The sequence below is a fragment of the Armigeres subalbatus genome, chromosome 2 (assembly GCF_024139115.2).
Source record: "Armigeres subalbatus isolate Guangzhou_Male chromosome 2, GZ_Asu_2, whole genome shotgun sequence".
Classification (NCBI taxonomy): Eukaryota; Metazoa; Arthropoda; class Insecta; order Diptera; family Culicidae; genus Armigeres; species Armigeres subalbatus.
In genome coordinates, this window is record NC_085140.1 from 271551870 (window position 1) to 271566979 (window position 15110).

Consider the following 15110-nt stretch of genomic DNA (forward strand, 5'->3'; position numbering starts at 1 on the left):
TTTTTTATTTGACTGGTGTTGTTCACAACGTGCCTGTAGAATTGATACAATTCTTTTAAAAAAGCTAGTTTTACGAACCAATTTTTTTTTACAAAAATGTGAATGAATAAAAAAAATCTTTTGAAGACAACCTTCCACCAGACACTGAAAGCAAATTTTGCTACTTGTGTAAAGTAATTAATAAACGGATACGCAATATGTGTATAAGTATGTATTGATAAGCTGAGAGTAAGCAATGTTCCTTTTGAGGTGTAGCAACTCATATCTTATAAAATCGTAACTTTGCTTGCCCATTACGAATCGTTTCAATTCAATTAGCTTAGTTGAAAAAAACAGTTATTTAACGTTATTTCAGCATGTCCGGAAATCGAAGCAATTCTAAAAACTTGCCTCGAAGTCCGAACATACAGAAAATGTAATAAAAATTATAAAGGTATGAATTCCCAAGCAATTTCTCCAGTTCATGACAAAGATTGCTATTATACTATGTTAATAAATCACTAATACCCCTTGCAAATGATAGACTATAGAAATTATGAGCTTTGTTTTTCTACTGTTGAGTCTTAAGCTGCGTTCTAAGAAAAACGAAATGTACCGTTGATTATGACATGCCTTCAATTTTTACCTCTAATTTTTAAGTTTTTACCACAGATAACGGATTACTTACATCTGTTAAAATGGTTTCAAGTCTAAGAATCGTTCCCTGCATTGATAACCCAAGAAAAACTTGACGAGATGGTAAATAAAGTCAAACAACAACAGAAGTGTCCGGCAATTCGAAGCAAAACGGTATTCAGAAATTGATTTCAAAATATAAATTACTTACTCGGGAGTCGGAACAAAAAAATCGGTAAAGCATTCAAAGTTGGGATTTAATTATTTTGCTAAATCAGTTTGCCTTATAAGCCAACTGTCCTAATAGCACAAATCTTAAAACAAAGAAAACTGATGAGTTGATTTAAATAAATTAAAAAAATATATTGACAAAATAAATAATGTCCAACTTGACTCGAAATTTCTTAAGTTCAATAATTTTCCTGCACCAATGCCAGATCCTTTAAGAATGGGGACGCTTTGGGTATGTATCCAGGCCCCACAACAAACCCATTTTGCGAGTCACCTACAAGTTTAGGTGCCCGACTAAATGAGGCCTTGGCTTAACGCATTCCAAAGATCAGTTTAACAATTTATGTATTATTATACCTACTAGATAAAGCCTCTTTCAAACTCTCAAACTAATCAACCAACCTAATAATTAACCAAGACAATGTATGTCACTACACCGACTTAGAGACACCATCGCTTGAGGTAGATTTGAAATTGAATTTTGACGAGATCCACCTTAACAACATTTATGAACTTCCATAAGACTAGTTCAGTACTATTCCAATTAACTCTACCACGCTGTATTTCTTCACAGATACGTATTTCGACCTCAATTATTAGGCCGTTTTTCAGTGTCACGTGCTTGGCTCGACTCGACTTAAGTTAATTGATTTTTTTATTGCGATTAGTCACCGGCGCGGCAAAATTATGATCGGCGGCGCGCCGTCCCAAAATCGTCGGCGGCGACGGCGCGAGTAAAACCACCGGCGGCGGCGGCGTGGCGCGGCGGCGCACAGGTCTATGTAAAAGTCGCATACTTAATTTTCGTTTTTATGAGTATCTCGAAATCCTGCAGGTAACGATGTATATCTCTGATTTTATCTAATTTAAATTAAGTATATCAAAAATCATATGAATTATTCCTTATTCCACTGAATTTCCAATTGTTACTCTTTCCCGCACATGGATAATGCGGACATTGTTGTTCTGATCATCGCTCGCCACCACCCATGCAGTAAAATGTAAGTAACAGCAAGCTTCTCCCAGGCGGCAGCCGATGCACGTTTCCTGATGATGATTCTCCGCTGTCGCTTGCGCGCACACTACGGCGCGACGTTAGAACAGCGTAGATCGATCCTTTTCTCAGTCCATTCCCAGTGCTCGATCGGTTAGCATCTTTTCCACTGGACGGACACGTCTATGTCCGCACTCAGAACAGAAGTCATTAGTGTCGCACCCACTAACTGTGCTGTGTTAGCCGAAAATTGCCCCCAGCAGAAATAGGATCCGACTTGAACGAGTAAGGTTTGTTTGGTTGGTTCAGTTTTACCCGAAATGGCTAAGTGATAAAGATTGGTCGAGTCAAGTGTCTTTCAAGAGCGTGTAACTTGAGAAGTTTTTTTTTTCTTGATGTTATTTTACATTTGTTCGGTTGAAATCCCGTAATATGGTCGGATTGCACCAAATGGTGCAGTAAGTGCATGTGCATATGTTGGAAAATTAATAGAGAAGCAGGAATGTGGAACTTTGTGCGTTTTGATTTGGTGTTTAGCAGTGCACAAGGAACTGATGTGTGTTTGTTCTTTAGAACCGCAGAGATTTCCGACGGCGGTCGTGTAGTCCGCATTGGTCCAAAGAGGAGACCGCACGTGTTCCGCTTAAGTTGAACAGAATTCTGATAAGTTACTTTGGTGTTTGCAGCTCAGTGATAGTTTTGGAACATATTACATAGATTCATCAAAAAGGTATAATTTGTATTTATAAATACAAATCAGGAACCAATCGTATTGAACGTGTTCAAGGCGCCTTTCAAGTGCTACTGTACAAGTGAAGTTTGATAAGTATGACCTATGAACTCATCACAATTCTCGCGATCTCGAACGCTAGTATCATACACGAGGGATTATCAGTTTTCGCGTAATACGCGTTGTGTAAAGGTCAAAAACGTTCAGCAAGTGTTGTTACCCTTATATTGTTTGAGTTATCAATCTATCAGCTGAGAAGCGTTCCCAATCAGTAGAACCTAGTGTGATTTAACACATGAAAAAAGTGCGTATTTAGAAGATGATTGTCTCATTGCCTTTAGCAAACCTTGATAAATACTTCTCATTAACCTGCAGTCAACAAAAAAGTTCTCATGGTATGCCAACTACGGAAACCAGCTAATCAAAATATGAACAACTTGAAAAACAACTTTGATGATTTAAACTATTTTGCTACTTTTGGAAGTTTATTAGATTTTATTTGACAACAACAATGTCCTCTCTTGTAAATATTAAGATTACCTTAACTCATAGCCAAGAATAGTTTCCATCATTTAATAATATAGGTTCGATCATTTAGTAGTTTACCATTAATTCATTTCAGAGACCGAATTTCAAAATGCTCAGTATGGTGAACTTCTGACACGATGTTTTCTCTACAACTTTGTCGGACAGTTCATATATAAAATGGTTGTCTTCTGCGAGTCTAGAAAAGTAATAAGATTTGGATGATGTTTTTGGCTAAAAGATCATTGATTGTCAATCGGTATAAATACATATTGACGTAATTTTATTTTCCTTCTGGAATATACAAATAAGTTCATTGTTTGAAAAATTCACAATAAATGCCTCACTATATTTGTTGCAGATAAATTAGAAGGCAATATTAAATTTGGGTAGTCTAATCCGGAGATGGTGAATTTGATTCTCGTTTCGGATGGTTTCAGGGTTCTTGACTCCATGACTTCTAGTGTACCCATCGTACTTGTCATACAAGATACATACTCATATGGCAGGCATAGTAAAGCTTTCAATTAATAACTAAAGAAATAGAATACTAAGTTGAAAAGCAGGCCAAGTGAAGAAAATTTTACACGAAATTTTCCACAGGAAAGTTCTATTCTTCAATTTCTAATTTTTTAGGGATTTACTTTTTGTTGATTTCTGAGCTATGTCCACTTTTGTGGAAAATATCCAGGTTAGTTGATATTAGGATTTTTTTTTAACATCAGCCATAACTAACATCAACCATTCAGAAATTTTAGGAATTATATCTTTTAAAACTCTCTCCCTTAAATAATTTTAATTTTTTTTTCTTGATTTTATGCAATGTTTTTCGGCTTTTGTAAAATAAATTCTCCACTTCCACCAAAAAACTTTGTTTCTACGATGCTTCAATCAGGAGTTATTTTTCCAAAATTGAACTTTTATGGAACAGTTGAACATTTCACACAAAATCGGCCATATATGTGTTAAAAAAGGTTCATCTTGAATTTTTCAAAACCTCAAGCTTATAGAATTATTTTCTTAAAAATATTGAGTGAAAAGTTACGACGAGTTCAGGCATTGTTTTTTTTTGGTTTTTGACCCTTCCTTCGGAAGTGTCTATAATTTCACTTTGTATGCGTTACGCAGATGTGTTACGTATTAATCTATCAGGAAATCTCGTGAATTATTAAATAAAATGTATGATATTTGAAACAAATTCACTTTGATATTGAAAATATAATTATAACAAATGAAGTGATATGGAATTATGCCTATTTTTCTTATTTGTTTCAAAGAAACAAATGATTTTAATTGAGGAACATATAGAAGCATGTACAAAAAAATCTTCTCAGAAAAGCAAAAACGTAAAAATTGAAAGGGATTTCAAAAATGTCTTCAGTGGAAGCTAGATAGCAAATGTGAGCATGTTTTGAGACACTAATAGACCACTTGTATGCATGTATGTGTGCGTATGTGTGCAAATTCTGAAATTTACTACCATAAAAATCTAGCTCATTTTTAAGGTATTGAACAAGTTTAGTTCTACCAAATTAAGCATCCATAAGGCGAAATATATGTTATTATTGAACGCTATTGAGTTTCGCTCAGATCAATGACTGATTTAGTTAGTTCTGGATTAATTAATATCGAGGTCTCTGTGAATTACGAGTGCAATATATGCAACCAGCGTTACGATTGTTACTAACCATGTCACAATAGTTATTCAATCCGACGAGCTCCTTATAGATAGGCAGCATGAAGTACAGTACGTTATCATTCGTTGAGTTGTCACTCGATCCATGATATCCGCCTTTGGGTAGGCAATTATTTTGTCACTTTCACGGTAAATCGCCGTGGGAAGCTGAGTAGTTTTATCTCGTTTTAAATACTGGAGACTGGAAAAAAATCCTTATAACTAAGGAAGGGTCAAAATCTCACTGTAGGTGGATTAATCTGGGTTTTTCATACAAATTTTCTTCACGGTGAAAAAATTCGAGCTATTTTTTTCAGTTCGAATATTTTTTATTATTCACAAATTTATTTATAAAGGCTCAATGTCAAAACACTTTGCGGAGCCGCAAACAATATTGTACGATTTTATCTCACAAAAAATCCTCGTTTATTAATATAAAAATTAATATCCTCTAATTAATATTTTCATAAAATCTGAGACCCTTTTTCTCGAACTCATACGGTAATGAAAGCAAATTCCCAGTACATACATATCGACGGTTTCGGCACAACTCGAAAAATTTCATTTATGACATTAAGATGGAAAAGCACGGGCCATGGTTTAAAGTTTTAAAATAAAGACTCGAAATTCACAGTATTCCACATGAATATTCAAATAAATCCATGAATTTGCCGTTTTTTTTTTCAAATTTTCTGGTGCTGAAAAAAATTAATTCATTTTTATCAACACATGCAGAAAGATCCGTGAAATTCGAAATAATCACAAATATGTAATTCGTAGATGGTATGATTTGATTTGGGACTAATAACCATCTCTTAGATGGCAGCAATGCCATCTCCAATAGTCGAGATCTATTGGGATTGTGTGGGAGGTTATAACAGTAGGGATCGATTTGGTAGAACGTGAAACATAGAAAGAACTAAGATAGAAATACAAAAGTGTAGGAAAGGGACGAGCCTGAAATTGAACCCACGACCTCCTGCTTATAAGGCAGAAGCGGTAACCACTAGACCACCGATATGTGCCACCGAGCTGGTCTCGACTGGGCATAAAGGTCATCTAGCTAAATTGGTCAACTAAATATTGATTAGTTAACCATTTGGGACAATTGGTCGGGGATCAGCCAAACCGCACCAAGCAACTTTTCGACTGACTTGTGATGTTTTGTTCGTAAAAGTAAAACGAAAATTACTTCAGATCTATTCATGCGTACATTTGTTGTAGGATATCCTCAGTTATAGGGCTAAGGGAGTTCCGATACAATTTGTGAATAATTTAATCTTCTACACGAAAACTCGGGCAAAACAATGGTTAATTTTTCAATGGCGCTTGGTGCGATTTGGCTGAACTCCGACCAATTAATATACAACAATTGAGTCATCTAGCCGAATCAACTGAAACACTAAAAGGTTTAAAGACCTTTTGGGTATGCGATCCATCAAGTAGTATCTTATTTCTCTTGCGATCCGCGAATCTTGCGAATTCTGTTTGCGTAGGATTGAGAACAAAATTACTCCGAAGACATAGTCTTTATATTTTTGATTATGTATTTAAATGGACACATTAGGAATAGTTGAAGTAGGGTTACTGAAAATTAAGTAGGGTAACTGCTCCTGGAGTTCATCTCAAAGCTCCGATATTCATCCCACGAAAAACAAAGCATCGAAAAGGAATTTGATTTGTTTCTTATGTTTGTAATTTTTTTTTCGGTAGTAAGCACGCATGTTAACAAAAAGAAGCGACAAAATTTGTGGCGTATTTCTTTGTTTCGCGATGAGATGAATATATGTTCAGTGAGATGGAAACGGAGCAGGTCACCTATATGAAATATTCCTCTCCTTCTTGCTGGAAGGTTAATAAATGAGGTTCAGTTTATTCGAAAGCAGCAAGGAGCTTATTTGATTGATAACAGCATATGCATTGAAATAGGGTTTATTTCTCCGGCATAAGATGCGTAAAGATGCTTTGATTAATTTATATGCATTACAGAAAGCATAATTTCCAAAAATGCTGCAGTCCATGATTTTTTCCATTTTCTTCATCGGACAACCAAAGGGGTTTGTACGCGTCGCGACGCAGGTTCACAGACTAATTATTGATTCGATCGGTGGAATCTGGCCCCACATTTGGTGATCCTGCCATATTGTTCCTGATTGGAAATTATTGTTTTGTAAGTATCCAGCAATGTGTAAGAAAGTGGGGAGTGATTAGGAGTGATTAGCTTCGACATAACGAAGGCACTCTGGAGGAGCGCCGGATTGAATGAATTGTTTTTTCGTTGGTTTCTTTATCTTTATCTTTATTGGTTTATACACATCAACAGGCATTCTAGTGCTCCAATAATGTTTGGTCTTATTCTAATGATAAATCTATTTGTCAAGACTAATCGACACACAATTAAAAAAAATTCAATTTTCCAGTCTCCAAAATACACTGGAGAATCGTCGACGAAGCGTTTGGCGAGAAACGTTTAAATCAAATAATGAGGCCACCCGGTTAAAAAACCCTCTGCAGCCCCATAACAGCTCCATGTAGGCTATACTGCCGCTAACCGCAAGTCGAGCACATCTTTACATGGCGTCCATATACAGATGTGCTCGACTTGCGATTAGCGACAGTATAGTTTGGGCGTCGAAAATTTATTATGGTGTTGCGTAACGCTCAAGGTTAGACATTAATGCTAATCTGGTCCAGGATTCTTGGACAATCAACGCAACCTTGTAGAACATGGGTTCCCAAACTATGGGTCGCGACCCCCACGGGAGTCGTGGGTTGACCAATGGTGGGTCGCGTAAAACAAATCTTGATTCTTATTTTTGACGCTGTTTTTACTCACAAATCTATAAGAGCTTTTAGATTAGGATCTAAGTAATGGTTGGGTGATTAGAGAACAATGAATTTTATGATGTCAATGGCCTTCTTTTGGTATACGATATTTGGGCCCTCCTTAGCCGTGCGGTAAGACACGCGGCTACAAAGCAAGACCATGCTGAGGATGGCTGGGTTCGATTCCCGGTGCCTGTCTAGGCTAGAGGGTCTTGTTTCCCGGACTATAAAAAATCCCGGGATCCGGGATTGAATTTTTCGTTATCCTGGGATCCCGGGATAAAAATAAAAATACTTGCAAATTTCAATTTCATATATTTATTACATTTTTAAGAATGGTAAAACATGTATCAGGTCAATTTACTAACGACTCGCCCCTTGTCTACTCGCTTGCAATCCGGTGGGTGGCACGACGCCATGTTTTTGCAGCCATGTTTTTTTTTGTTTTTGCATATTTGCAACATCTCAGTGTAAAACTCATGATAGTATGTGTTTTGTTTTCTAACATCACATATGATTCTCTTCAGGATACAAAACTGTCGGTGGGATACGGTCGCGCAATGTTGGCTGTAAAACAAACCTACTGTGTGAGATCGGGATGCCACCGGGCTGCTTGTAATACGGTTTAATAAATGTTAAGGCGTTGATGCTTGAATCCGACAATAAATAATTCTTATTAGTTATTTCAGAATTAAAATCAGAGAACACCCGCTCGATCAACCGGGGATTGGTAGATTTTCAAACAATTCTGTATAAGATCCTACCAAAACCTGTATAAGAACTGGGCATATGCGAAAACGCTAGATTCTTTTATAAATATTATATGAACCTTACAATTTCGCAAGGTTTTCATACAATTTTTGTTTGTAATCTTATATTGTATACGAATCTGTATAAGAATGTTGCATATGCCCAGTTCTTATACAGGTTTTGGTAAGTTCTATACAGAAGTGTATGAAAATCTAACAGTCGCTGGTTGGGTATATCAATCGAAGTGGTTTTAATGGACTTCAATGCCATGAAAACCTTCTCCAGACTCGATACTAGTTCATCAGTTACTTCAAACAGAGCATGCTCCTTATTGATGAAATTATTCAAGCTACGACGCATTTCTCTGTTTTTGGTCCATAGCTTACAACTCTTCTATGGAGATGAAGCCTTGTTCCCGTCAGATTCAGAAAATGATGTGTGGATCGGAACTTAAACAAACTTAATCAGCTGGTGACGGGAAGCGATCGAAAATCCAGCAGAATTCGAAAATTACCTTTCTTTACTTTGAAGCCATCTCATCTCTTGATGTCTCGACGCTCATCTACTCGTTTTAGAATTGCATCGTGCAAAATCGAAGTGGAAGGGTTTTGCTGTCTATTCAGTTCAGATAGCAAAAAGTCTAGTCAACAACATTACGTCACGACCCTTCAGCGCCTCCGATATCACCCCAACAGGGAGCGTCGAATATCGATTGAACCAGATCCAGATAATTTTTGATTATGTACGTACTTTTATTCTTATGGAGCGATTTCACAGTTCACTAGTTTTCAGAACATCCTGAACGAGTTGAAGTTGTTCCCTAAACCGGTTTTCATCCTTCCTCTGGAATTCGAACAATGTTTCGGATTCGTTTGAAAGTTTCTCCAAAATCGGTTTTATATAATCTGAATTAAATTCAACAATTGGTTAAGAAAATCAATATAATATAAGTTCAGATATTACCAAATGAGAACGAATTGAGTTCGTCATCTGATTTTCACTACCATTGATGTCGTTGAAACAATCGTCGTCATCATTATCTGAACATTTTTATTCCGACATAATCGTCTTGGACTTGGGGGACTTCGATGAAGAACGTCATTAATAGCGAGGTGCGACAACTTGGGACAACTTCGGCTTTACGGATCGTTTCCGGCGGAGAAGATAAAGCAATCCGTGGAACAGCTGTTAACGAGTTGTGACATTGAACACAATTTCGTAGCCGCAGTTGATCGCACATCGGATGGCGCTTCGATTATTGTGAAATCTGGAAAGCTGATTCCTTATTTTCATCAGCTGTATGTTCGCTCCAAAAACAAAATAGTCAGAAGGCTAGGAGACCTATATTGTTACTCATCACTCTCTCGACGAATTGAGAAGATATCTGTGATTGCTTGCTTGTGCATGTTTGTATGTATGAGTGAGCATAAGACATGTGGGAAAATAAAAGCCGATGGGCTAACAAACTAGAATCGGTGCAATTATGCAGAACATACATTCATTAATTTATCTTAAATATTTTTGTTATCATGTATTTTTTATTTTCGGGAAATCCCGGGATTTGCATGAAAAATCCCGGGATCCGGGATGCATTACATCCCGGGATATCCCGGGATTTTTGTCCCGGGATTTCCCGAACAAGACCCTCTAGTCTAGGCAATATCGGACCGGAAATTGTCTCGACTTCCCTGGGCATAAGAAGTGCTTAATGAACCCTAAGCTGCGAGGCGGCTCTGTCCCAGTGTGGGGATGTAATGCCAAATCCAATCCCAATCTAAATCTAACTCAAATTCCATCCAAATTCAATCCAAATCCAATCTAAATCCAATCGAAATCTGAATCAATTCCAATTCAAATCCATATCTAATTCTAATTCAATCCAATTCCAATCCAAGTCAAATCCGAATCTAATTCAATTTGAATCCTAATCCAAATCGAGTTCAAATCCAAATCTAAATCAATTCCAATTCAAATCCAAATCCAATGCAAATCCAATTCAAATCCAATATCCGTATTCAAACCAAGTCCAATATAAATCATATTCAAATCAAATTCAAATGTAATTCAAATCCAATTCAAATCAAAATCTAATTCAAATCCAATCTAAATTCAATCCGAATCATATCCAAATCTTATTCAATTCCAATCCAAATCCAATGCAAATCCAATCTAAATCAAATCCAAATCTAATTAGATTCCAATTCAAATCCATATCTAAATCAAATTCAATCCAAATCCAATCTAAATTCAATCCTTATCCAATTTAGATCCAATCCAAATCAAATCCAAATCTAATTCAAATCAAATTCCAATTCAAATCCAATCTAAATCAAATCCACATCTAAATCAATTCAAATCAAAATCTAATGCAATCTAAGTCTAATTCAAATCTAATTCAAATCCAATATAAATTCATTCCAATTCAAATTCAATTCTTATTCAACTCCAATCCAAATCTAAAACAAATTCAATCCAAATCCAATTCAAATCCAATCTAAATCAAATCCAAATCTAATTCAATTCCAATTCAAAATCTGAATCAAATTCAATACAAATCCTATTCAAATTCTTATTCAACTCCAATCCAATCCCAACCCACATTCAAATCCAAATCTAAGTCAAATTCAATAAAAATCCTATCTAAATTCAATCTTAATCCAATTTAAATCCAATCCAAATCAAATCAAAATCTAATTCAAATCAAATTCCAATCCAAATCCAAAACCAAATCCAATTCAAATCCAATCTAAATCAAATCTAAGTGAATTTAATTCAAAATTTAATGCAATTCCAATCCAAATCCAATCCAAATTCAAACCAAATTCAAACCAAATTCAAACCAAATTCAAACCAAATCCAAACCAATCTAAATAAAATTCAAATTTAATTCAATTTCAATTCAAAATCTGAATCAAATCCAATACAAATTATATTCAAATTCAATTAAAACCAAATTCGAATCCAATTCCAACCCAAGTCTAATTCAAATTCAAATCCAATCCAAATTACATCTAAAAGCGTTCCAGATTCAATCCAAATCCAATTCAAATCCAATACAACTCAAATTCAAATCTAATTCAAATCAAATTCAAATTAAATCCAATCCAAATCCAATTCAAATTCTATTCACATCAAATTCAAATCCAAATGTAATCCAAATCCAATACAAATCCGAATCCAATTCACGTCCAGATATAATTCAATTCCATTTGAAATCCAATCCAAATTCAATTCAAATCCAATCTAAATCTAATTCAAATCCAATTCCAATCCCAATCAAATACAATCCAAATCCAATCTAAATCCAATCCAAATCTATTAAAATAAAATCAAAATCTAATTCAATTCCATTTCAAATCCAATTCAAATCAAATCGAAATCAAAATTTAATTTAATTTCAATCCAAATTCAAACCAGATCCAATTTAAGTCTAATTCAAATCTAACTCAAATCTAATACAAATTCAATCCAAATCAAATTCAATTCTCATTCAACTCCAATCCAAATCCGAAACAATTTCAATCCACATCCAATTCAAATCCAATCTAAATCAAATCCAATTCTAATTCAATTCCAATTCAAAATCTGAATCAAATCCAATACAAATCCTATTCAAGTTCTTACTCAACTCCAATCCAATTCCAACCCAAATTCAAATCCAAATCTAAATCAAATTTAATAAAAATCCAATCTAAATTCAATCCTAATCCAATTTAAATCCAATCCAAATCAAATCTAAATTTAATTCAAATCAATCTCCAATCCAAATCCAAATCCAATTCAAATCCAAATCCAAATCTAAGTGAATTCAATTCAAAATCTAATGCAATTCCAATCTAAATCCAATCCAAATTCAAACCAATTTAAATAAAATCCAAATCTAATTCAATTCTAATTCAAAATCTGAATCAAATCCAATACAAATCCTATTCAAATTCAATTCAAATCAAATTCGAATCCTATTCCAACCCAAATCTAATTCAAATCCAAATTCAATCCAAATTCCATCTAAAAACGTTCCAAATTCAATCCAAATCCAATTCAAATCCAATACAACTCAAATTCTAATCTAATTCAAATCCAATTCAAATTCAATCCAAATACAAATCTAAATCCAATCCAAATCCAATTCAAATTCTATTCACATCAAATCCAATCCAAATTCAATCCAGATCCAATCCAAATCCAATCCAAATCCGAATCCAATTCACATCCAGATAATTCAATTCCATTTGAAATCCAATCCAAATTTAATTCAAATCCAATCCAAATCTAATTCGAATCCAATTCCAATCCCAATCAAATACAATCCAAATTCAATCCAAATCCAATCTAAATCCAACCCAAATCCAATTAAAATAAAATCAATTTTTTTTAAGCGTTAGCATTAGCATTTAGCAGTTCGCACAAATTCGTAGGTGGTACAAGCCAAGACTATTGTATGAGAGTAGCATCACTTTCATCCGTTACCACAGATATTGATTTGGGACTAATCACTAACTCTTAGATGGAAGCAATGCACTCTCCAATAGTCGAGATCTGTCCTGGCCACGTCCTTGCAAATGCTGAGGAAGGGGAAGGATGGTTTGTTGGACACCTACTTAAGAAAGATGCAGAGAACTCTACGACCTCTCATAGGTGCCACGGGAGGTTTTGGGATTGCGTGAAAGGTTATAACAGTAGGAATCGTTTTGGTATAACGTGAAATACAGAAAGAACTAAGATAGAAATACAAAGTAGGAAAGGGACGAGCCTGGAATTGAACCCACGACCTCCTGCTTATAAGGCAGAAGCGGAAGCCACTAGACCACCGAGCTCGTCAAATAAAATCAATTTTTTTTTGTGTCTTTATTAGAGAGACTTTCAGCCCGAGGCTGGCTGGTCTCCGAAATTCAAAATCTTTTTCAATTCCATTTCAAATCCACTTCAAGTCAAATTCAAATCTCAATCAAATCCAATTTTAATCCAACTCTATTTTAAATCCATTCCAAATCCAACCCTAACCAAATCCAAGTCGCATTCAAATTAAATCTAAATCAAATCCAAATATAATCCACAATCAATTGAAATAGAAAAAAAAAATACGAAGCTTTGGATTTTTTTTATAATTTCTTCAATCTAACGCGAACTCATTTTTTATATTATTTCAAAAAATCAATGTAGGGGAAGGGGGGCAATATGCCCTAGCTAAGCGAACACTGCTCTATTGTCTTTTTTGTAACGCTATTCATGGGTATTTTTACATTATGCATCAGTTAAACAAGATAGCTAGTTGATGCCATTCAAAAATTGTCAAAAATCTCAATCATATTGATAATATTCACATTTCCAAAAAGTGATGATATTTTGTTGCCGGAAAACTCATGAGGCAAAACGCCTTTCAGCTAGCGGCTCCTAGGGAACAAAGTACCACGCGTAGGCGAATCAGCATTCTAGTATGGATAGTCCGTGGAGACGCAAGTACTTTGTAGGTTATTGCCACTAGGGCGTTTTGCCTCGCCAAAATGTTAGATGTTTCTTCAAAATGTGGAAATTTTCGGTTTTTCCGACCTTCCCATGCACTATTTTGAATTTTTCTTCGCCTATCCTACATAATTTTAGATCTAGTTTTGTTACGGACATATTAATGACGGTAAATATGAGGGAAACCACAAAAGGCGTTTTGCATCGGGGGGGCGTTTTGGGGCCTCTTCCCCTACCAAATCAAAACCAAGGTACCAATGTGGGATGCGAGCAATATGAATTTTTGCTTTGTGGGTAGCATTTCCAAAAGTTTGGGAACCTCTGTTGTAGAACATCAGCATCAAACAAAGCCTTTGTCACGTTCCTTCGTACGTGGAGCGGTTCCAAATGAATTAAAAGACAACGGCTTTCATAACTTGGAAGTTGGAAAGGATTCCTCCATACGAATCTACGGAGCGCAAAGCGTAGAAAACGTCGCTGAACAGATTCAATCCTCTTAACGCCATTGTCATCGGGCTGACAATCATATGGTTTAATTTACACCATTCATCGAAAACTAGTAGCTATCGCTGAAGCAAAATACAATCTTCGATTGATCCGATTTGTAGATTAATCTTGAAGTCATCAGCGTAGGATCTGACGACCTAACTTGCACGAACGAAACCATTCTAGAAGTTTACATCAAATCTTTCCATTTTCGCAATCGTAATATCATGGTTTGCCGTGTCGAAGGCAGCAGACAGGTCAGTATAAATGACGTCAGTTTGGGCATGACTGACCATACTTCCAGTTGAATAGGAAGTTAGGCATAGGAGATTTGAAGCTGTTGAACGTCCAGACATAAAGCCGTGTTGGTCATCGCTGATATTTTGCTTACAATGTAGTGGCTCCATGACCACGAGTTCGAATAGTTTAGAAACAGCGCTCAAAGAGGTGATACCACGGTAATTGAGGTCTCGTTTATTTTCCTTCTTGTTCCGTTTCCGGTTTCAATTTGTGATGCCAAGGACGTTCTGGTAGAGCACCGGATTTAATGTTTTGTTGTTCTCATCGATTTCGACATAAGATGTCGAAGGCGCTTAGGAATTGCACTGGGTGAATATTTTGATGTTCTCATCGGATTTGATTTGAAACGTTGAATTTTCTCTGGGAAAGCGCCGAATTGAATGATTCATTTTTTCGTTTGTTTTCGGTTAGTGATGTCAAAGATGCTCTGGAAGAGTGCCGGATTATTTGCGTCAACAAACGTTAGTAAGGTGGCCCACCAGAATGCGATGATTCAAATTTGAACCTCCAAGGTG

General features: G+C 35.7%; 1 protein-coding gene across 4 annotated transcripts in view; it reads left to right on the forward strand.

Moving 5' to 3' along the window:
- The first annotated feature begins 1963 nt into the window (after positions 1 to 1963).
- The window catches only part of LOC134212243 (uncharacterized), a 28762-nt gene continuing 15615 nt past the window's right edge, over positions 1964 to 15110 (forward strand). The window contains exon 1 of one of the 4 annotated variants that reach the window (XM_062689909.1): positions 1964 to 2130. Coding sequence is in view for 1 of the 4 variants with exons in the window: in XM_062689908.1 (XP_062545892.1) it covers positions 2866 to 2874 (9 nt within the window). In the remaining 3 variants the exon portion in view is untranslated. Of the gene's footprint in view, positions 2131 to 2416; positions 2571 to 2850; positions 2875 to 15110 lie in introns of those variants that run through there. The other 3 variants (XM_062689910.1, XM_062689911.1, XM_062689908.1) reach the window with 3 other exon arrangements.